Raw genomic sequence first — 22,425 nt, forward strand, 5'->3', positions numbered from 1 at the left:
TCACCTTCGTTCAACTCTCCTTGTCCTGGTCTGCTTCTGGGTTCTGTCTGAGGGAACCGTGACAGTTAGATGTTAAAGGTGTGTTAGATGTTATAAAGGTGTGTTAGATGTTATAAAGGTGTGTTAGATGTTATAAAGGTGTGTTAGATGTTATAAAGGTGTGTTAGATGTTAAAGGTGTGTTAGATGTTATAAAGGTGTGTTAGATGTTATAAAGGTGTGTTATAATAATAAAATAATAATATGCCATTTAGCAGACGCTTTTATCCAAAGCGACTTACAGTCATGCGTGCATACATTTTTTTTTTGTGTAGTCCCGGGGATCGAACCCACTACCTTGGCGTTACAAGCGCCGTGCTCTACCAGCTGAGCTACAGAGGACCATAGATGTTAAAGGTGTGTTAGATGTTAAAGGTGTGTTAGATGTTATAAAGGTGTGTTAGATGTTATAAAGGTGTGTTAGATGTTAAAGGTGTGTTAGATGTTATAAAGGTGTGTTAGATGTTAAAGGTGTGTTGGGATGTTATAAAGGTGTGTTAGATGTTAAAGGTGTGTTAGATGTTATAAAGGTGTGTTAGATGTTATAAAGGTGTGTTAGATGTTATAAAGGTGTGTTAGATGTTAAAGGTGTGTTAGATGTTAAAGGTGTGTTAGATGTTATAAAGGTGTGTTAGATGTTATAAAGGTGTGCTAGATGTTATAAAGGTGTGTTAGATGTTATAAAGATGTGTTAGATGTTATAAAGGTGTGTTAGATGTTAAAGGTGTGTTAGATGTTAAAGGTGTGTTAGATGTTATAAAGGTGTGTTAGATGTTAAAGGTGTGTTAGATGTTATAAAGGTGTGTTAGATGTTAAAGGTGTGTTAGATGTTAAAGGTGTGTTAGATGCTAAAGGTGTGTTAGATGTTAAAGGTGTGTTAGATGTTAAAGGTGTGTTAGATGTTATAAAGGTGTGTTAGATGTGTTAAAGGTGTGTTAGATGTTATAAAGGTGTGTTAGATGTTAAAGGTGTGTTAGATGTTAAAGGTGTGTTAGATGTTATAAAGGTGTGTTAGATGTTAAAGGTGTGTTAGATGTTAAAGGTGTGTTAGATGTTATAAAGGTGTGTTAGATGTTATAAAGGTGTGTTAGATGTTATAAAGGTGTGTTAGATGTTAAAGGTGTGTTAGATGTTAAAGGTGTGTTATTAGATGTGTTATAAGGATGTGTTAAAGGTGTGTTACAATATGTTTTAAATGTGTGTTATATAAGTGTTAAAATATGTGTTATAAGGGTGTTATAAAGATGTGCTATAAGGTATGTTAAAGAGATGTTATCAGGTGTGTTATAATTGTTATAAGGTGTATTAGATGTGTTATAAGGTGTGTTATAAAGGTGTGTTAGATGTTATAAAGGTGTATTAGATGTGTTATAAGGTGTGTTAGATGTTAAAGGTGTGTTAGATGTTAAAGGTGTGTTAGATGTTATAAAGGTGTGTTAGATGTTAAAGGTGTGTTATAAGATGCGTTAAAGGTGTTGTGTTATAAGGTGCTATAAAGATGTTATAAGGTGTGTTAAAAGGCGTTATAAGGTATCTTATACGATGTTAAAGGTGTTATCATAAAGGTGTTATAAAAGTGTTAAGGTGTGTTATAAGATGTGTTATAAGGTGTGTTATAAGATGTGTTATAAAGGTGTGTTTTAAAGGTGTTATATAAGTGTTATAAGGGGGTGTTATAAAGGTGTGTTATAAAGTCCCTCAGTGGAGGTGTCATAGAGGTGTCATAATACCCATAAAACCTAGCGGATAAACAGAGAAATGGTTCAAAAAAAAATCCACCATTTATTTTTCCCATAGGGGATTTTAGAAACACTTAAAATAAGGGCTGTGTTTCCACTGGCGTGAAGTTTTGATAACCATTTAAATCTCTTTCGGACAAGGTGACTTATCAATATATTCGGTTTTATTTACTCTCAGATTCAAAAATGCTAATTAGCATCAAAGCAGTCAAAACTGTTCGCAAAAGATTCTTACCTTTGCCTTGATTTGGCAGTCTCATCAACATCATCATGGCATTTGTAGTTCTTTATGATAGCCACATTAGCAGCGAATTAACATTTAATTTTGGGGGAATAAATATATTGATAAGTCACCTTATCCTAGAGAGATTTAGATGGTTATCAAAACGTCACGCCAGGGTAAGCCTACACGAAACACAGCCCTTAATTGAAGTGTTTCTAAAATCCCCCTGTGGGAAAAATAAATGGTGGAAAAACTATTGGAACCATTTTCCTGGTTGACTGCTAGGTTTTATGGGTATTATGACTCATCCTGTGCAACAAGGTGTTATATAGGTGTGTTAATTGGGGGTGTTATATGGGTGTCATAAAGGGTGACATTTTACATTTTTTTTTACATTTTAGTCATTTAGCAGACGCTCTTATCCAGAGCGACTTACAGTTAGTGCATACATTATTATTTTTCATACCCCCTGTGGGAATCGAACCCACAACCCTGGCGTTGCAAACGCCATGCTCTACCAACTGAGCTACATCCCTGTAGGGTTGAGGGCTTCTGTTCTGGACAGGTGTTCTAAGTCTGTAAGGTACTAACCTAGTAGCGTGGGCCAGCTGGACCTCGTGTGTTCTGGACAGGTGTTCTAAGTCTGTAAGGTACTGACCTAGTAGCGTGGGCCGGCTGGACCTCTTCTGTTCTGGACAGGTGTTCTAAGTCTGTAAGGTACTGACCTAGTAGCGTGGGCCGGCTGGACCTCGTGTGTTCTGGACAGGTGTTCTAAGTCTGTAAGGTACTGACCTAGTAGCGTGGGCCGGCTGGACCTCTTCTGTTCTGGACAGGTGTTCTAAGTCTGTAAGGTACTAACCTAGTAGCGTGGGCCAGCTGGACCTCGTGTGTTCTGGACAGGTGTTCTAAGTCTGTAAGGTACTAACCTAGTAGCGTGGGCCGGCTGGACCTTGTGTGTTCTGGACAGGTGTTCTAAGTCTGTAAGGTACTGACCTAGTAGCGTGGGCCGGCTGGACCTCGTGTGTTCTGGACAGGTGTTCTAAGTCTGTAAGGTACTGACCTAGTAGCGTGGGCCGGCTGGACCTCGTGTGTTCTGGACAGGTGTTCTAAGTCTGTAAGGTACTGACCTAGTAGCGTGGGCCGGCTGGACCTCTTCTGTTCTGGACAGGTGTTCTAAGTCTGTAAGGTACTAACCTAGTAGCGTGGGCCGGCTGGACCTCGTGTGTTCTGGACAGGTGTTCTAAGTCTGTAAGGTACTAACCTAGTAGCGTGGGCCGGCTGGACCTCGTGTGTTCTGGACAGGTGTTCTAAGTCTGTAAGGTACTAACCTAGTAGCGTGGGCCGGCTGGACCTCGTGTGGGTTCCGTCTGTCTGACCAGAAGAACAGCAACCGGTCAAACTTAGGCTCGATGTCGGCGAACTGAGCTTTACCCTCTGGGAAGATACGCAGAACACCACCATGCTCCTGGAAAAACAGAACAATCAATTAATCAATCAATTATTCAATCAATCAGAATATCCCAATGTTCCTAGAAAAAACAGATCAATAAATCAATCAATTATTCAATCAGAATATCCCCATGTTCCTAGAAAAAAACAGATCAATAAATCAATCAATTATTCATTCAGATTATCCCCATGTTCCTAGAATAGAACCAAACAACACAAGCAGAGATGAGAACAGACCACAATAGAATGACAGATGACAGCCACAGCTATTTGAGAAAGAAAGGGGTTTGACAAAAAGGCCAACAGACCAATCACAGCAGCATTGAGAGCAACAACAGATTGAAATCACAATCCGTTACAAACATGAAACTGGAAAATCAGAAAAGAAACATTGTTGCCTCTTCAGGGCAGCGTTCCACATGGCTCCTTGTCCCTTTATAGTGCACTACGTTTGACCAAGGCCCATAAGGAGCTGGTCAAAACAAGTGCACTGTATAGAAAATAGGGAGCTATTTGGGAAACACAAACTAAGTCTAGGAGACCTAGGAGAGTAACACACTAAGTCTAGGAGACCTAGGAGAGTAACACACTAAGTCTAGGAGACCTAGGAGAGTAACACACTAAGTCTTGGAGACCTAGGGGAGTAACACACTAAGTCTAGGAGACCTAGGAGAGTAACACACTAAGTCTAGGAGACCTAGGAGAGTAACACACTAAGTCTAGGAGACCTAGGAGACCTAGGAGAGTAACACACTAAGTCTAGGAGACCTAGGAGAGTAACACACTAAGTCTAGGAGACCTAGGAGAGTAACACACTAAGTCTAGGAGACCTAGGAGACTAACACACTAAGTCTAGGAGACCTAGGAGACTAACACACTAAGTCTAGGAGACCTAGGAGAGTAACACACTAAGTCTAGGAGACCTAGGAGACCTAGGAGAGTAACACACTAAGTCTAGCAGACCTAGGAGACCTAGGAGAGTAACACACTAAGTCTAGGAGACCTAGGATACCTAGGAGAGTAACACACTAAGTCTAGGAGACCTAGGAGAGTAACACACTAAGTCTAGGAGACCTAGGAGAGTAACACACTAAGTCTAGGAGACCTAGGAGAGTAACACACTAAGTCTAGGAGACCTAGGAGAGTAACACACTAAGTCTAGGAGACCTAGGAGACCTAGGGGAGTAACACACTAAGTCTAGGAGACCTAGGAGAGTAACACACTAAGTCTAGGAGACCTAGGAGACCTAGGGGAGTAACACACTAAGTCTAGGAGACCTAGGGGAGTAACACACTAAGTCTAGGAGACCTAGGAGAGTAACACACTAAGTCTAGGAGACCTAGGAGACTAACACACTAAGTCTAGGAGACCTAGGAGAGTAACACACTAAGTCTAGGAGACCTAGGAGACCTAGGAGAGTAACACACTAAGTCTAGCAGACCTAGGAGACCTAGGAGAGTAACACACTAAGTCTAGGAGACCTAGGATACCTAGGAGAGTAACACACTAAGTCTAGGAGACCTAGGAGAGTAACACACTAAGTCTAGGAGACCTAGGAGAGTAACACACTAAGTCTAGGAGACCTAGTGGAGTAACACACTAAGTCTAGGAGACCTAGGAGAGTAACACACTAAGTCTAGGAGACCTAGGGGGGTAACACACTAAGTCTAGGAGACCTAGGAGAGTAACACACTAAGTCTAGGAGACCTAGGAGAGTAACACACTAAGTCTAGGAGACCTAGGGGAGTAACACACTAAGTCTAGGAGACCTAGGAGACCTAGGAGAGTAACACACTAAGTCTAGGAGACCTAGGAGAGTAACACACTAAGTCTAGGAGACCTAGGAGAGTAACACACTAAGTCTAGGAGACCTAGGAGAGTAACACACTAAGTCTAGGAGACCTAGGAGAGTAACACACTAAGTCTAGGAGACCTAGGGAGAGTAACACACTAAGTCTAGGAGACCTAGGAGAGTAACACACTAAGTCTAGGAGACCTAGGAGACCTAGGAGAGTAACACACTAAGTCTAGGAGACCTAGGAGAGTAACACACTAAGTCTAGGAGACCTAGGAGACCTAGGAGAGTAACACACTAAGTCTAGGAGACCTAGGAGACCTAGGAGAGTAACACACTAAGTCTAGGAGACCTAGGAGACCTAGGAGAGTAACACACTAAGTCTAGGAGACCTAGGAGAGTAACACACTAAGTCTAGGAGACCTAGGAGAGTAACACACTAAGTCTAGGAGACCTAGGAGAGTAACACACTAAGTCTAGGAGACCTAGGAGACCTAGGAGAGTAACACACTAAGTCTAGCAGACCTAGGAGACCTAGGAGAGTAACACACTAAGTCTAGGAGACCTAGGAGAGTAACACACTAAGTCTAGGAGACCTAGGGGAGTAACACACTAAGTCTAGGAGACCTAGGAGAGTAACACACTAAGTCTAGGAGACCTAGGAGAGTAACACACTAAGTCTAGGAGACCTAGGAGAGTAACACACTAAGTCTAGGAGACCTAGGGGAGTAACACACTAAGTCTAGGAGACCTAGGAGACTAACACACTAAGTCTAGGAGACCTAGGAGAGTAACACACTAAGTCTAGGAGACCTAGGAGACCTAGGAGAGTAACACACTAAGTCTAGCAGACCTAGGAGACCTAGGAGAGTAACACACTAAGTCTAGGAGACCTAGGATACCTAGGAGAGTAACACACTAAGTCTAGGAGACCCAGGAGAGTAACACACTAAGTCTAGGAGACCTAGGAGAGTAACACACTAAGTCTAGGAGACCTAGTGGAGTAACACACTAAGTCTAGGAGACCTAGGAGAGTAACACACTAAGTCTAGGAGACCTAGTGGAGTAACACACTAAGTCTAGGAGACCTAGGAGAGTAACACACTAAGTCTAGGAGACCTAGGAGAGTAACACACTAAGTCTAGGAGACCTAGGAGAGTAACACACTAAGTCTAGGAGACCTAGGAGAGTAACACACTAAGTCTAGGAGACCTAGGAGACCTAGGAGAGTAACACACTAAGTCTAGGAGACCTAGGAGAGTAACACACTAAGTCTAGGAGACCTAGGAGAGTAACACACTAAGTCTAGGAGACCTAGGAGACCTAGGAGAGTAACACACTAAGTCTAGGAGACCTAGGAGAGTAACACACTAAGTCTAGGAGACCTAGGAGACTAACACACTAAGTCTAGGAGACCTAGGAGAGTAACACACTAAGTCTAGGAGACCTAGGAGACCTAGGAGAGTAACACACTAAGTCTAGGAGACCTAGGAGAGTAACACACTAAGTCTAGGAGACCTAGGAGAGTAACACACTAAGTCTAGGAGACCTAGGAGACCTAGGAGAGTAACACACTAAGTCTAGGAGACCTAGGAGAGTAACACACTAAGTCTAGGAGACCTAGGAGACTAACACACTAAGTCTAGGAGACCTAGGAGAGTAACACACTAAGTCTAGGAGACCTAGGAGAGTAACACACTAAGTCTAGGAGACCTAGGAGACCTAGGAGAGTAACACACTAAGTCTAGGAGACCTAGGAGACCTAGGAGAGTAACACACTAAGTCTAGGAGACCTAGGAGACCTAGGAGAGTAACACACTAAGTCTAGGAGACCTAGGAGAGTAACACACTAAGTCTAGGAGACCTAGGAGAGTAACACACTAAGTCTAGGAGACCTAGGAGAGTAACACACTAAGTCTAGGAGACCTAGGGGAGTAACACACTAAGTCTAGGAGACCTAGGAGACTAACACACTAAGTCTAGGAGACCTAGGAGAGTAACACACTAAGTCTAGGAGACCTAGGAGACCTAGGAGAGTAACACACTAAGTCTAGCAGACCTAGGAGACCTAGGAGAGTAACACACTAAGTCTAGGAGACCTAGGATACCTAGGGAGAGTAACACACTAAGTCTAGGAGACCCAGGAGAGTAACACACTAAGTCTAGGAGACCTAGGAGAGTAACACACTAAGTCTAGGAGACCTAGTGGAGTAACACACTAAGTCTAGGAGACCTAGGAGAGTAACACACTAAGTCTAGGAGACCTAGTGGAGTAACACACTAAGTCTAGGAGACCTAGGAGAGTAACACACTAAGTCTAGGAGACCTAGGAGACCTAGGAGAGTAACACACTAAGTCTAGGAGACCTAGGAGAGTAACACACTAAGTCTAGGAGACCTAGGAGAGTAACACACTAAGTCTAGGAGACCTAGGAGAGTAACACACTAAGTCTAGGAGACCTAGGAGACCTAGGAGAGTAACACACTAAGTCTAGGAGACCTAGGAGAGTAACACACTAAGTCTAGGAGACCTAGGAGAGTAACACACTAAGTCTAGGAGACCTAGGAGAGTAACACACTAAGTCTAGGAGACCTAGGAGAGTAACACACTAAGTCTAGGAGACCTAGGAGACCTAGGAGAGTAACACACTAAGTCTAGGAGACCTAGGGAGAGTAACACACTAAGTCTAGGAGACCTAGGAGACTAACACACTAAGTCTAGGAGACCTAGGAGAGTAACACACTAAGTCTAGGAGACCTAGGAGAGTAACACACTAAGTCTAGGAGACCTAGGAGACCTAGGAGAGTAACACACTAAGTCTAGGAGACCTAGGAGACCTAGGAGAGTAACACACTAAGTCTAGGAGACCTAGGAGACCTAGGAGAGTAACACACTAAGTCTAGGAGACCTAGGAGAGTAACACACTAAGTCTAGGAGACCTAGGAGAGTAACACACTAAGTCTAGGAGACCTAGGAGAGTAACACACTAAGTCTAGGAGACCTAGGAGACCTAGGAGAGTAACACACTAAGTCTAGCAGACCTAGGAGACCTAGGAGAGTAACACACTAAGTCTAGGAGACCTAGGAGAGTAACACACTAAGTCTAGGAGACCTAGGGGAGTAACACACTAAGTCTAGGAGACCTAGGAGAGTAACACACTAAGTCTAGGAGACCTAGGAGAGTAACACACTAAGTCTAGGAGACCTAGGAGAGTAACACACTAAGTCTAGGAGACCTAGGGGAGTAACACACTAAGTCTAGGAGACCTAGGAGACTAACACACTAAGTCTAGGAGACCTAGGAGAGTAACACACTAAGTCTAGGAGACCTAGGAGACCTAGGAGAGTAACACACTAAGTCTAGCAGACCTAGGAGACCTAGGAGAGTAACACACTAAGTCTAGGAGACCTAGGATACCTATGAGAGTAACACACTAAGTCTAGGAGACCCAGGAGAGTAACACACTAAGTCTAGGAGACCTAGGAGAGTAACACACTAAGTCTAGGAGACCTAGTGGAGTAACACACTAAGTCTAGGAGACCTAGGAGAGTAACACACTAAGTCTAGGAGACCTAGTGGAGTAACACACTAAGTCTAGGAGACCTAGGGAGAGTAACACACTAAGTCTAGGAGACCTAGGAGAGTAACACACTAAGTCTAGGAGACCTAGGAGAGTAACACACTAAGTCTAGGAGACCTAGGAGAGTAACACACTAAGTCTAGGAGACCTAGGAGACCTAGGAGAGTAACACACTAAGTCTAGGAGACCTAGGGAGAGTAACACACTAAGTCTAGGAGACCTAGGAGAGTAACACACTAAGTCTAGGGAGACCTAGGAGACCTAGGGAGAGTAACACACTAAGTCTAGGAGACCTAGGAGAGTAACACACTAAGTCTAGGAGACCTAGGAGACTAACACACTAAGTCTAGGAGACCTAGGAGAGTAACACACTAAGTCTAGGAGACCTAGGAGAGTAACACACTAAGTCTAGGAGACCTAGGAGAGTAACACACTAAGTCTAGGAGACCTAGGAGACTAACACACTAAGTCTAGGAGACCTAGGAGAGTAACACACTAAGTCTAGGAGACCTAGGAGACCTAGGAGAGTAACACACTAAGTCTAGGAGACCTAGGAGAGTAACACACTAAGTCTAGGAGACCTAGGAGAGTAACACACTAAGTCTAGGAGACCTAGGAGAGTAACACACTAAGTCTAGGAGACCTAGGAGAGTAACACACTAAGTCTAGGAGACCTAGGAGAGTAACACACTGTGTGTCAGATATTACTTGAGATTGGTTATTGAACTACAGTAAGAGAAGTGGATCAACACCCGGTAATGGAAATACAGTAACAGAATTACATCATGGATCCTTGATCTGTATGCATAACTATGGATATGTAATTTTAAATGTAATTCTCATGTTTTACAAGTTTGGACAGCGCAGCACAGCAGAGTAGAGTTCAGTACAATACAATACAGCAGAGTAGAGTTCAGTACAATACAATACAGCAGAGCAGAGTAGAGTTTAATACAGTACACTACACTACAATACAGTACAACAGACTACGGTTCAGTACAGAAGAGTCATGTTCAGTACAATACAGTACAGCAGCGTAGAGGTCAGTTCAGTACAACACAGTACAGTAGAGCAGAGTTCAGTACAATACAGTACAGAAGAGTAGAGTTCAGTACAATACAGCACAGCAGACTAGGGTTCAGTACAATACAACACAGTACAGTAGAGTAGAGTTCAGTACAATACAATACAGCAGAGTAGAGTTCAGTACAATACAGTACAGCAGAGCAGAGTAGAGTTTAATACAATACAGCAGAGTAGAGTTCAGTACAATACAGTACAGCAGAGCAGAGTAGAGTTTAATACAGTACACTACACTACAATACAGTACAACAGACTACGGTTCAGTACAGAAGAGTCATGTTCAGTACAATACAGTACAGCAGACTAGGGTTCAGTACAATACAACACAGTACAGTAGAGCAGAGTTCAGTACAATACAGTACAGCAGAGTAGAGTTCAGTAAAATACAGTACAGCAGAGTAGAGTTCAGTAAAATACAGTACAGCTGAGTAGAGTTCAGTAAAATACAGTACAGCAGAGTAGAGTTCAGTACAATACAGCAGAGTTCAGAACAATACAGCACAATAGACTAGGGTACAATACAATACAGTACAGCAGAGTGTAGTTCAGTACAATAGAGTAGCGCAGAGTTCAGTACAGTAGAGTTCAGTACAATACAGTATAGCAGAGTAGAGTTCAGTACAGAACAATACAGTCCAGCAGAGTGTAGTTCAGTACAATAGAGTAGCGCAGAGTTCAGTACAGTAGAGTTCAGTACAATACAGTATAGCAGAGTAGAGTTCAGTACAGAACAATACAGTCCAGCAGAGTGTAGTTCAGTACAATAGAGTAGCGCAGAGTTCAGTACAGTAGAGTTCAGTACAATACAGTATAGCAGAGTAGAGTTCAGTACAGAACAATACAGTCCAGCAGAGTAGAGTTCAGTACTACACTGTACTATACTGTACTACTGTATTATACTGTACTACTGTATTGTCCTGTACTAAAGTATTGTACTACTGTAGTGTACTGTATTGTATTATGTACTACTGTATCCTACTGTACTGTACTACTGAACTACTGTAAGGTATTGTATTCTACTTCACTACTGTATTGTATTCTACTTCACTACTGTAGACAGTAATAATAGTACTATACCTTGGCGTCCCAGTCTTTATTTAGGTAGTAGATACAGGTGACACATCGCCCGTCTCCGTTCGGGTTGTCCACGTGGCGTACGTATCCGGTCCCGTTGCCTGGGTAACACGCAACCATCGCCTAGACAACAGAACAGAAACAGAAAGATGATTAGAAGGAGAAGATTAGTCCTGACTCTTCTAAATAACATGGATGCAATGCAATGCGCTTCACAGGAAAACACTCATAAAAAAACAAGGAAAATGTAAACCAAAATATTTACTAGACAACAAACATAAGAGCATTAAAACAAAAGAAGAAGAGTAAAAACTGAAGGACTAAAAGCCTCCTGAGGAAAAGCAACGCTAAGAAGGTGTGTTTTAAGATCTCTTTTAAACATGTCCCCAGTTTCAGCCCCCCTCAGGTTCTCTGGCAGGCTATTCCAGAGGCTGGGGGCATAGTAACTAAAGGCTGCCTCTCCATGCCTCTTGGTCCTGGGCTTTGGGATAGTTAAAAGGCCAGTGCCAGAGGACCTGAGGGACCTACTGGGTACATAACTTAAAAGCATGTCTGACATGTATTGGGGTGCATAATCATGGATTGATTTAAAAACCAATAGAATAATTAATTCTAAAACTCACAGGCAGCCAGTGCAGTGACCTTAAAACCGGTGTAATGTGTGCTCTCTGTCTGGTCTTGGTCAGTACCCGTGCTGCAGCATTCTGGGTGTTTTTGCAGACCAGACAGGAGAGCATTACAGTAGGCTGCTTGTAATCAAAGCATGGATGAGTCTCTCTGTATCAGCCTGAGGGAGTCTCTCTGTATCAGCCTGAGGGAGTCTCTCTGTATCAGCCTGAGGGAGTCTCTCTGTATCAGCCTGAGGGAGTCTCTCTGTATCAGCCTGAGGGAGTCTCTCTGTATCAGCCTGAGGGAGTCTCTCTGTATCAGCCTGAGGGAGTCTCTCTGTATCAGCCTGAGGGAGTCTCTCTGTATCAGCCTGAGGGAGTCTCTCTGTATCAGCCTGAGGGAGTCTCTCTGTATCAGCCTGAGGGAGTCTCTCTGTATCAGCCTGAGGGAGTCTCTCTGTATCAGCCTGAGGGAGTCTCTCTGTATCAGCCTGAGAGAGTCTCTCTGTATCAGCCTGAGGGAGTCTCTCTGTATCAGCCTGAGGGAGTCTCTCTGTATCAGCCTGAGGGAGTCTCTCTGTATCAGCCTGAGGGAGTCTCTCTGTATCAGCCTGAGGGAGTCTCTCTGTATCAGCCTGAGGGTGTCTCTCTGTATCAGCCTGAGGGTGTCTCTCTGTATCAGCCTGAGGGAGTCTCTCTGTATCAGCCTGAGGGAGTCTCTCTGTATCAGCCTGAGGGAGTCTCTCTGTATCAGCCTGAGGGTGTCTCTCTGTATCAGCCTGAGAGAGTCTCTCTGTATCAGCCTGAGGGAGTCTCTCTGTATCAGCCTGAGGGAGTCTCTCTGTATCAGCCTGAGGGTGTCTCTCTGTATCAGCCTGAGAGAGTCTCTCTGTATCAGCCTGAGGGAGTCTCTCTGTATCAGCCTGAGGGAGTCTCTCTGTATCAGCCTGAGAGAGTCTCTCTGTATCAGCCTGAGGGAGTCTCTCTGTATCAGCCTGAGGGAGTCTCTCTGTATCAGCCTGAGGGAGTCTCTCTGTATCAGCCTGAGGGTGTCTCTCTGTATCAGCCTGAGAGAGTCTCTCTGTATCAGCCTGAGAGAGTCTCTCTGTATCAGCCTGAGGGAGTCTCTCTGTATCAGCCTGAGGGAGTCTCTCTGTATCCGCCTGAGGGAGTCTCTCTGTATCCGCCTGAGGGAGTCTCTCTGTATCAGCCTGAGGGAGTCTCTCTGTATCAGCCTGAGGGAGTCTCTCTGTATCAGCCTGAGGGAGTCTCTCTGTATCAGCCTGAGGGAGTCTCTCTGTATCAGCCTGAGGGAGTCTCTCTGTATCAGCCTGAGGGAGTCTCTCTGTATCAGCCTGAGGGAGTCTCTCTGTATCAGCCTGAGGGAGTCTCTCTGTATCAGCCTGAGGGTGTCTCTCTGTATCAGCCTGAGAGAGTCTCTCTGTATCAGCCTGAGGGAGTCTCTCTGTATCAGCCTGAGGGAGTCTCTCTGTATCAGCCTGAGAGAGTCTCTCTGTATCAGCCTGAGGGAGTCTCTCTGTATCAGCCTGAGGGAGTCTCTCTGTATCAGCCTGAGGGAGTCTCTCTGTATCAGCCTGAGGGTGTCTCTCTGTATCAGCCTGAGAGAGTCTCTCTGTATCAGCCTGAGAGAGTCTCTCTGTATCAGCCTGAGGGAGTCTCTCTGTATCAGCCTGAGGGAGTCTCTCTGTATCCGCCTGAGGGAGTCTCTCTGTATCCGCCTGAGGGAGTCTCTCTGTATCAGCCTGAGGGAGTCTCTCTGTATCAGCCTGAGGGAGTCTCTCTGTATCAGCCTGAGGGAGTCTCTCTGTATCAGCCTGAGGGAGTCTCTCTGTATCAGCCTGAGGGAGTCTCTCTGTATCCGCCTGAGGGAGTCTCTCTGTATCCGCCTGAGGGAGTCTCTCTGTATCCGCCTGAGGGAGTCTCTCTGTATCAGCCTGAGGGAGTCTCTCTGTATCAGCCTGAGGGAGTCTCTCTGTATCAGCCTGAGGGAGTCTCTCTGTATCAGCCTGAGGGAGTCTCTCTGTATCAGCCTGAGGGAGTCTCTCTGTATCAGCCTGAGAGAGTCTCTCTGTATCAGCCTGAGGGAGTCTCTCTGTATCAGCCTGAGGGAGTCTCTCTGTATCCGCCTGAGGGAGTCTCTCTGTATCCGCCTGAGGGAGTCTCTCTGTATCAGCCTGAGGGAGTCTCTCTGTATCAGCCTGAGGGAGTCTCTCTGTATCAGCCTGAGGGAGTCTCTCTGTATCAGCCTGAGGGAGTCTCTCTGTATCAGCCTGAGAGAGAAACGGCTGCACCTTGGCAATGTTCCTCAGGTGGTAAAAAGCTGTTTTGGTCACATTCCTGATGTGTGATTCGAAATAGAGTTCAGAATCTAAAATAACACCTGGGTTTTTTACCTGGTGTTTTATCTCTATTGCCTGTGAATTATAATGTGCGGCTAGATTCTCTCTCTGTGCTTTGGCTCCAACAATAAGTACCTCGGTCTTGTCTTGATTTAGCTGGAGGAAGTTGTGAGCCATCCAAGTATTTAAATCACTAATACAGTCTAACAATTTATCCGTGAAGCTAAAATCCTCTGGAGACACCGAAATGTAAAGTTGTGTATCATCTGCGTAGCAGTGAAAATCAATGGCGTGCTTTCTGATAACGCTGCCAAGGGGTAACATACATAAACTAACAACATTAACTAGTCTAACTGTCATGATTACTCTAGGAGAAGATTAGTCCTGACTCTCCTAAGTAACGTGAGAACAGAATAACTCAAAACAACATTAACTGGACTGACTGTCATGAGACAGCCTCCCCCACACTGCAGAACACGCCGCACGGCACGTAGCAGATCCATTAAAACATACTCCCTCTGGAGAGGGGCCAGAGTCCGAGTTTACCCCAGTTTACTCCCTCTGGAGAGGGGCCAGAGTCCGAGTTTACCCCAGTTTACTCCCTCTGGAGAGGGGCCAGAGTCCGAGTTTACCCCAGTTTACTCCCTCTGGAGAGGGGCCAGAGTCCGAGTTTACCCCAGTTTACTCCCTCTGGAGAGGGGCCAGAGTCCCAGTTTACCCCAGTTTACTCCCTCTGGAGAGGGGCCAGAGTCCGAGTTTACCCCAGTTTACTCCCTCTGGAGAGGGGCCAGAGTCCGAGTTTACCCCAGTTTACTCCCTCTGGAGAGGGGCCAGAGTCAGAGTTTACCCCAGTTTACTCCCTCTGGAGAGGGGCCAGAGCCCGTAGAACCCCTCCCGTGGGTCTATTGTAGACTGCTTTAAGGGTGAGACACACCCTCTTCTTCTGCAGACAGCTTTAAACACACTGATAGAGGCCACCTCTGTCCTATACCAGCCGTATGTCCCTCTGTCCTACACTAGCTGTATGTCCCTCTGTCCTATACCAGCCGTATGTCCCTCTGTCCTACACTAGCTGTATGTCCCTCTGTCCTATACCAGCCGTATGTCCCTCTGTCCTACACTAGCTGTATGTCCCTCTGTCCTATACCAGCCGTATGTCCCTCTGTCCTACACTAGCTGTATGTCCCTCTGTCCTACACCAGCTGTATGTCCCTCTGTCCTAAACTAGCTGTATGTCCCTCTGTCCTACACCAGCTGTATGTCCCTCTGTCCTACACCAGCTGTGTGTCCCTCTGTCCTACACCAGCCGTGTGTCCCTCTGTCCTACACCAGCCGTATGTCCCGCTGTCCTACACCAGCCGTGTGTCCCTCTGTCCTACACCAGCCGTGTGTCCCTCTGTCCTACACCAGCCGTGTGTCCCTCTGTCCTACACTAGCCGTATGTCCCTCTGTCCTACACCAGCCGTATGTCCCTCTGTCCTACACCAGCCGTATGTCCCTCTGTCCTACACCAGCCGTATGTCCCTCTGTCCTACACCAGCCGTATGTCCCTCTGTCCTACACCAGCCGTATGTCCCTCTGTCCTACACTAGCTGTATGTCCCTCTGTCCTACACCAGCTGTATGTCCCTCTGTCCTAAACTAGCTGTATGTCCCTCTGTCCTACACCAGCTGTGTGTCCCTCTGTCCTACACTAGCTGTATGTCCCTCTGTCCTACACCAGCCGTATGTCCCTCTGTCCTACACCAGCCGTATGTCCCTCTGTCCTACACCAGCCGTATGTCCCTCTGTCCTACACCAGCCGTATGTCCCTCTGTCCTACACTAGCCGTATGTCCCTCTGTCCTACACCAGCCGTATGTCCCTCTGTCCTACACCAGCCGTATGTCCCTCTGTCCTACACCAGCCGTATGTCCCTCTGTCCTACACTAGCTGTATGTCCCTCTGTCCTACACCAGCCGTATGTCCCTCTGTCCTACACTAGCTGTGTGTCCCTCTGTCCTACACTAGCCGTATGTCCCTCTGTCCTACACCAGCCGTGTGTCCCTCTGTCCTACACCAGCTGTGTGTCCCTCTGTCCTACACCAGCCGTGTGTCCCTCTGTCCTACACCAGCTGTATGTCCCTCTGTCCTACACCAGCTGTGTGTCCCTCTGTCCTACACCAGCCGTATGTCCCTCTGTCCTACACCAGCTGTATTGCTGGAAAGGTGCAAAGCAAAACATGGAGTGACTGACGCAAGCCACTGGAAATACATCTGCATACGTACATTAGCCACTAGAATGAGTTGTACATCTGAGATGTGCAGAGCTGTTCTTTCCATGGAGAACTGGTTGTCTTGGTTACCTGAGCAAAATAAGCTCTGGTTTGTGTCTCCCAAACACACCAGCCAGGTTACAACAACAGAGTGGTGACAAACACCCACAGGCGGGTCCAGACCCACCCACCCACAGGAGGGTCCAGACCCACCCACCCACAGGCGGGTCCAGACCCACCCACCCACAGGAGGGTCCAGACCCACCCACCCACCCACAGGCGGGTCCAGACCCACCCACCCACAGGCGGGTCCAGACCCACCCACCCACAGGCGGGTCCAGACCCACCCACCCACAGGCGGGTCCAGACCCACCCACCCACAGGCGGGTCCAGACCCACCCACCCACAGGCGGGTCCAGACCCACCCACCCACAGGCGGGTCCAGACCCACCCACCCACAGGCGGGTCCAGACCCACCCACCCACAGGCGGGTCCAGACCCACCCACCCACAGGCGGGTCCAGACCCACCCACCCACAGGCGGGTCCAGACCCACCCACCCACAGGCGGGTCCAGACCCACCCACCCACCCACAGGAGGGTCCAGACCCACCCACCCACAGGCGGGTCCAGACCCACCCACCCACAGGCGGGTCCAGAGTCAATACATCACTAGGTCTAGACTACATCTAGCCTTGTTCAACAGATGGGATAGGATCGCTTTACAGATATGGAACAGACAAGATTTACCACCCAAACCCACTCCCGTTTTCCAAAATAAATAGCGACAAACCAATACATTATTTATATGAACAGCATGGCGTGAAATGGAACTGTTAAATGATATGCAATGTCTAAACCAAGTCTTCTCTATGACCTTCTTTGCTCTGCGATCGGCATGATTCATCATCAACGCTCAGGGTCACACAACGCATATCAGTATGGAGTGCAGTTCAATTGGTTTAGACTGTTTGGAAGTTGACAGACAGAGCTTCTCCCGCTTCGACCATGCAGTGTGGTTGGTTAAAGTGATTTCTGTCCTCATCATGAAATTATCAACTTTACCCTTTATATCTACTGATTGTTTCAAGCAAAACTACCAAGACTATTTCTGATGGTGAACCTGAACAATAAAATCTACCGCCCCGTTTAGCACGTAACCTACCTTCAGCCAGATGAGCGTCCAGCGGTAGCTTAGCTTAAATGGTAAGACACCATTTTCAACAGCATTTGATAAGAATAACCAAAGCAAATTACATTGGTTGTCACTCAACTAATAAAGCCTAATATTTTACAAACATTTGAATGCTAAAGGTGATGTGCAGATGTGCCAGATCAGGAATAGGCCTACCTCTCATTGGTCAGCGTGCGAATCTGCGCATAGATGGCGCCGGAGAAGATGGCTGCCGTTTTACAGCCCTCTAACCAATTGTACTATTATGTGTGTTTTTTCGCGTTATTTGTAAATGTTCTGTACATAATGTTTCTGCCATCGTCTCTTATAACCAAAAAGAGCTTCTGGATATCAGGACAGCGATTACTCACCTCGTATTGGACGAAGATTTTTTCTTCAACGAGTCGGACGCGAAGGATATCCTACAGACACCCCACAAGGCCCAAATCCCCGTCATTGGCATGAGAAAGAGACGGAGATATTGTGGACGTAGGTCGGGGTGCCTTGTAAGGATCCGACGGCGAGCGAGTAAACTGCCTCTTCCATCAATCCTATTAGCCAATCTTCAATCATTTGAGAACAAATTGGACGACCTAAGATTACGGTTATCCTACCAACGGGACATAAAACATTTTAATATGTTTCACCGAGTCGTGGCTGAACGACGACATGGATAACATACAGCTAGCGGGCTATACGCTACATTGGCAGGATAGAACGGCTGACTCCGGTAAGACAAGGGGTGGCGGTCTGTGTATATTTGTAAACAACAGCTGGTGCACGAAATCTAATACTATGGAAGTCTCAAGGTTTTGCTCGCCTGAGGTAGAGTATCTTATGATAAGCTGTAGACCACACTATTTACCAAAAGAGTTTTCATCTATATTTTTCATAGCTGTCTATTTACCACCACAAACCAATGCTGGCATTAAGATTGCACTCAATGAGCTGTATAAGGCCATAAGTAAACAGGAAAACGCTCATCCAGAGGCAGCGCTCCTAGTGGCCGGGGACTTTAATGCAGGCAAACTTAAATCCGTTCTACCTAATTTCTACCAGCATGTTAAATGTGCAACCAGAGGAAAAAAAACTCTAGACCACCTTTACTCCACACACAGAGACGCATACAAAGCTCTCCCGCACCCTCCATTTGGCAAATCTGACAATAACTCTATCCTCCTGATTCCTGCTTATAAGCAAAAACTAAAGCAGGAAGCACCAGTGACTCGGTCAATAAAAAAGTGGTCAGATGACACAGATGCTAAGCTACAGGACTGTTTTGCTAGCACAGACTGGAACATGTTCCGGGATTCTTCCGATAGCATTGAGGAGTACACCACATCAGTCACTGGCTTCATCAATAAGTGCATCGATGACGTCGTCCCCACAGTGACCGTACGTACATAGCCCAACCAGAAGCCATGGATTACAGGCAACATCCGCACTGAGCTAATGAGTAGAGCTGCCGCTTTCAAGGAGCGGGACTCTAACCCGGACGCTTATAAGAAATCCCGCTATGCCTTCCGACGAACCATCAAACAGGCAAAGAGTCAATACCGGACTAAGATTGAATCCTACTACACCAGCTCTGATGCTCGTCGGATGTGGCAGGGCTTGAAAACTACGGCCGCGACCGGGAGACCCATGGGGCGGCGCACAATTAGCCAGCGTCGTCCAGGGTAGGGGAGGGAATGGCCGGCAGGGATGTAGCTCAGTTGGTAGAGCATGGCGTTTGCAACGCCAAGGTTGTGGGTTCGATTCCCACGGGGGGCCAGTATGAAAATGTATGCACTCACTTAACTGTAAGTCGCTCTGGATAAGAGCGTCTGCTAAATGACTAAAATGTAAAATGTAAATGTTTCAAGTGGACCATCTTAGTGCCCAAGGACACTTAGATAACCTGCCTAAATGACTACCGACCCGAAGCACTGACGTCTGTAGCCATGAAGTGCTTTGAAAGGCTGGTCAGGGCTCACATCAACACCCTTATCCCAGAAACCCTAGACCCACTCCAATTTGCATACCGCCCCAACAGATCCACAGATGATGCAATCTCTATTGCACTCCACACTGCCCTTTCCCACCATAGTGCCCTCAAAGCTCATCACTAAGCTAAGGATCCTGGAACTAAACACCTCCCTTTGCAACTGGATCCTGGACTGCCTGACGGGCCGCCCCCAAGTGGTAAGGGTAGGTAACAACACATCTGCCACGCTGATCCTCAACACGGGGGCCCCTCAGGGGTGTGTGCGCAGTCCCCTCCTGTACTCCCTGTTTACCCATGACTGCATGGCCAGGCACGACTCCAACACCATCATTAAGTTTGCCGACGACACAACAGTGGTAGGCCTGATCACCGACAACAATGAGACAGCCTATAGGGAGGAGCTCAGAGACCTGGCCGTGTGGTGCCAGGATAACAACCTCTCCCTCAACGTGACCAAGACAAAGGAGATGATTGTGGACTACAGGAAAGAAGAAAAAAAAGAGGACTGAGCACGCCCCCATTCTCATCGACGGGGCTGTAGTGGAACAGGTTGAGAGCTTCAAGTTCCTTGGTGTCAACAGTTAAATAGGTTTCGTTGTCCTTATTACATTTACATTTATATCATTTAGTGGGAGACCCCGAACCTGGAGAGGGGCTGACGTCTGGGTCTGGACTGAAGCCGCTGACCAGAGCTGGACCGGGCACCGGTGGAGCGGACTACTCAGGCTCCGGACTGGAGCCGCTGACCGGAGCTGGACTGGACCCCGGTGGAGCGGACTGCTCTGGCTCCGGAGTAGAGCAGCTGACCGGTGCCGGACTGGACACACGCACCACTGGCTTGGTGCGAGGAGCAGGAACAGGCCGGACCGGACTGGCGACGCGCACCACTGGCCTGGTGCGAGGGACAGGAACAGGCCGGACCGGGCTGGCGACGCGCACCACTGGCTTGGTGCGAGGGGCAGGAACAGGCCGGGCCGAGCTGGCGACGCGCACCACTGGCTTGGTGCGAGGGGCAGGAACAGGCCGGGCCGGGCTGGCGACGCGCACCACTGGCTTGGTGCGAGGAGCAGGAACGGGCCGGACCGGACTGGCGACACGCACCACTTGCTTGGTCCTTCTGCTGCCTAACCAGCTCCTCTCGCCGTGCCTCTACACTTTCCTTCTCCCTTTTAGCCTCCTGTAGCGCCTCCCTCTGACCGAATACCTCCTGCTCCCTCTGAACCAATAGCCCCTGTAACATGGTGGCCTCCTCTCCTAACCTGCAGATTCGCCCTTCCACGGCCTCCTGCTGCCTCGTCATCCACACCGTGTGCCCCCCCCAAAAAAAATTATTGGGGTTGCCTCTCGGGTCTCCGTCGTCGGCACTCCTCCGGGAGCCCCCACGAGTTAGGGAACAGAAACTCGTCGTCGTCGCCATCCTCCGACTCCTCAGTATAATACTGTTCCCACTCCTCTTCCCATGGTCGTAGGGACCCAATCTGAAAACCAACCGGGTGCAGTGGTCGGTGCTCTTCTCTCTCGCTCCCCGAAAACCCCTTTAGCCCCCCCAAAAAATTTTTTATTGGGGCTGCTTCTCGGGCCTCCTCCTCGGCCGGCTTCCGTGTTGCCGTTGCTCCTCTCCTGCCTGGGCTTCCTTCTTCGCCCAGGGTCCTTTTCCCGAAAATATCTCCTCCCATGACCACCAATTGCCCACCTGTGACATGGCTACTCTCTCCGCCTGGGCACGCTGCTTGGTCCTCGTTTGGTGGGATCTTCTGTCACGCTCGTTGATGAACGGGTCAGACCAAGGCGCAGCGTGATATGCATACATGTTTATTTAAAGGAATAAACAACGACAAAACAATAAACAAACCGAAACGTGAAGTCCAGGGTAGACACAACATACCTTTCACGGAACAAGATCCCACAACCCACTAGTGCCAATAGGCTGCCTAAGTATGGTCCCCAATCAGAGACAACGAGCGACAGCTGCCTCTGATTAGGAACCACACCGGCCAACATAGATCTAGACATACTAGATCCAAACATAGAAAATACAACATAGAAAATCACACCCTGACTCAACAAATAAGAGTCCCCAGAGTCAGGGCGTGACAGCTAGCTAACGTGTCCGCTAATATCGGTGATACAACGTCACTGCCCACCTGTGTAATGATCATGCTGATTAAAAATATTCTTGATATGCCACACCTGTCAGGTGGATGGATTATCTTGGCAGAGGAGAAATACTCACTAACAGGGATGTAAACAAATTTGTGCACATTTGAGAGAAATAAGCTTTTTGTGCATATGGAACATTTCTGGGATCTTATATTTCAGCTCATGAAACATGGGATCAACCCTTTACATGCTGCGTTTATATTTTTGTTCAGTGTACAGTTGAAGTCGGAAGTTTACATACACTTAGGTTGGAGTCATTATAACTCGTTTTTCAACCACTCCACAAATTTCTTGTTAACAAACTATAGTTTTGGCAAGTCGGTTAGGACATCTACTTTGTGCATGACACAAGTAATTTTTCCAACAACTGTTTACAGACAGATTATTTCACTTATAATTCACTGTATCACAATTCCAGTGGGTCAGAAGTTTACATACACTAAGTTGACTGTGCCTTTAAACAGTTTGGAAAATTCCAGAAAATTATGTCATGGCTTTAGAAGCTTCTGATAGGCTAATTGACATAATTTGAGTCAATTGGAGGTGTACCTGTGGATGTATTTCAAGGCCTACCTTCAAACTCAGTGCCTCTTTGCTTTACATCATGGGAAAATCAAAAGAAATCAGCCAAGACCTCAGAAAAAAAATTGTAGACCTCCACAAGCCTGGTTCATCCTTGGGAGCAATTTCCAAACGCCTGAAGGTACCACGTTCATCTGTATAAACAATAGTACGCAAGTATAAACACCATGGGACCACGCAGCCGTCATACCGCTCAGGAAGGAGACGCGTTCTGTCTCCTAGAGATGAACGTACTTTGGTGCGAAAAGTGCAAATCAATCCCAGAACAACAGCAAAGGACCTTGTGAAGATGCTGGAGGAAACAGGTACAAAAGTATCTA

General features: G+C 46.9%; 1 protein-coding gene across 4 annotated transcripts in view; it reads right to left on the bottom strand.

The window, feature by feature from the left end:
* The window catches only part of LOC121556145 (egl nine homolog 1-like), a 67,172-nt gene that overhangs the window by 34,283 nt on the left and 10,464 nt on the right, over nucleotides 1–22,425 (bottom strand). For all 4 annotated transcript variants that reach the window (XR_005998091.2, XM_041870035.2, XM_041870034.2 and 1 more), the window contains exons 2-3: nucleotides 10,987–11,106; nucleotides 3,329–3,465 (exon numbers count right to left, since the gene is read on the bottom strand). Coding sequence is in view for 3 of the 4 variants with exons in the window: in XM_041870035.2 (XP_041725969.2) it covers nucleotides 3,329–3,465; nucleotides 10,987–11,106 (257 nt within the window). In the remaining variant the exon portion in view is untranslated. The remainder of the gene's footprint in view (nucleotides 1–3,328; nucleotides 3,466–10,986; nucleotides 11,107–22,425) is intronic.

Source organism: Coregonus clupeaformis, unplaced genomic scaffold (genome assembly GCF_020615455.1).
Source record: "Coregonus clupeaformis isolate EN_2021a unplaced genomic scaffold, ASM2061545v1 scaf0122, whole genome shotgun sequence".
Lineage (NCBI taxonomy): Eukaryota > Metazoa > Chordata > Actinopteri > Salmoniformes > Salmonidae > Coregonus > Coregonus clupeaformis.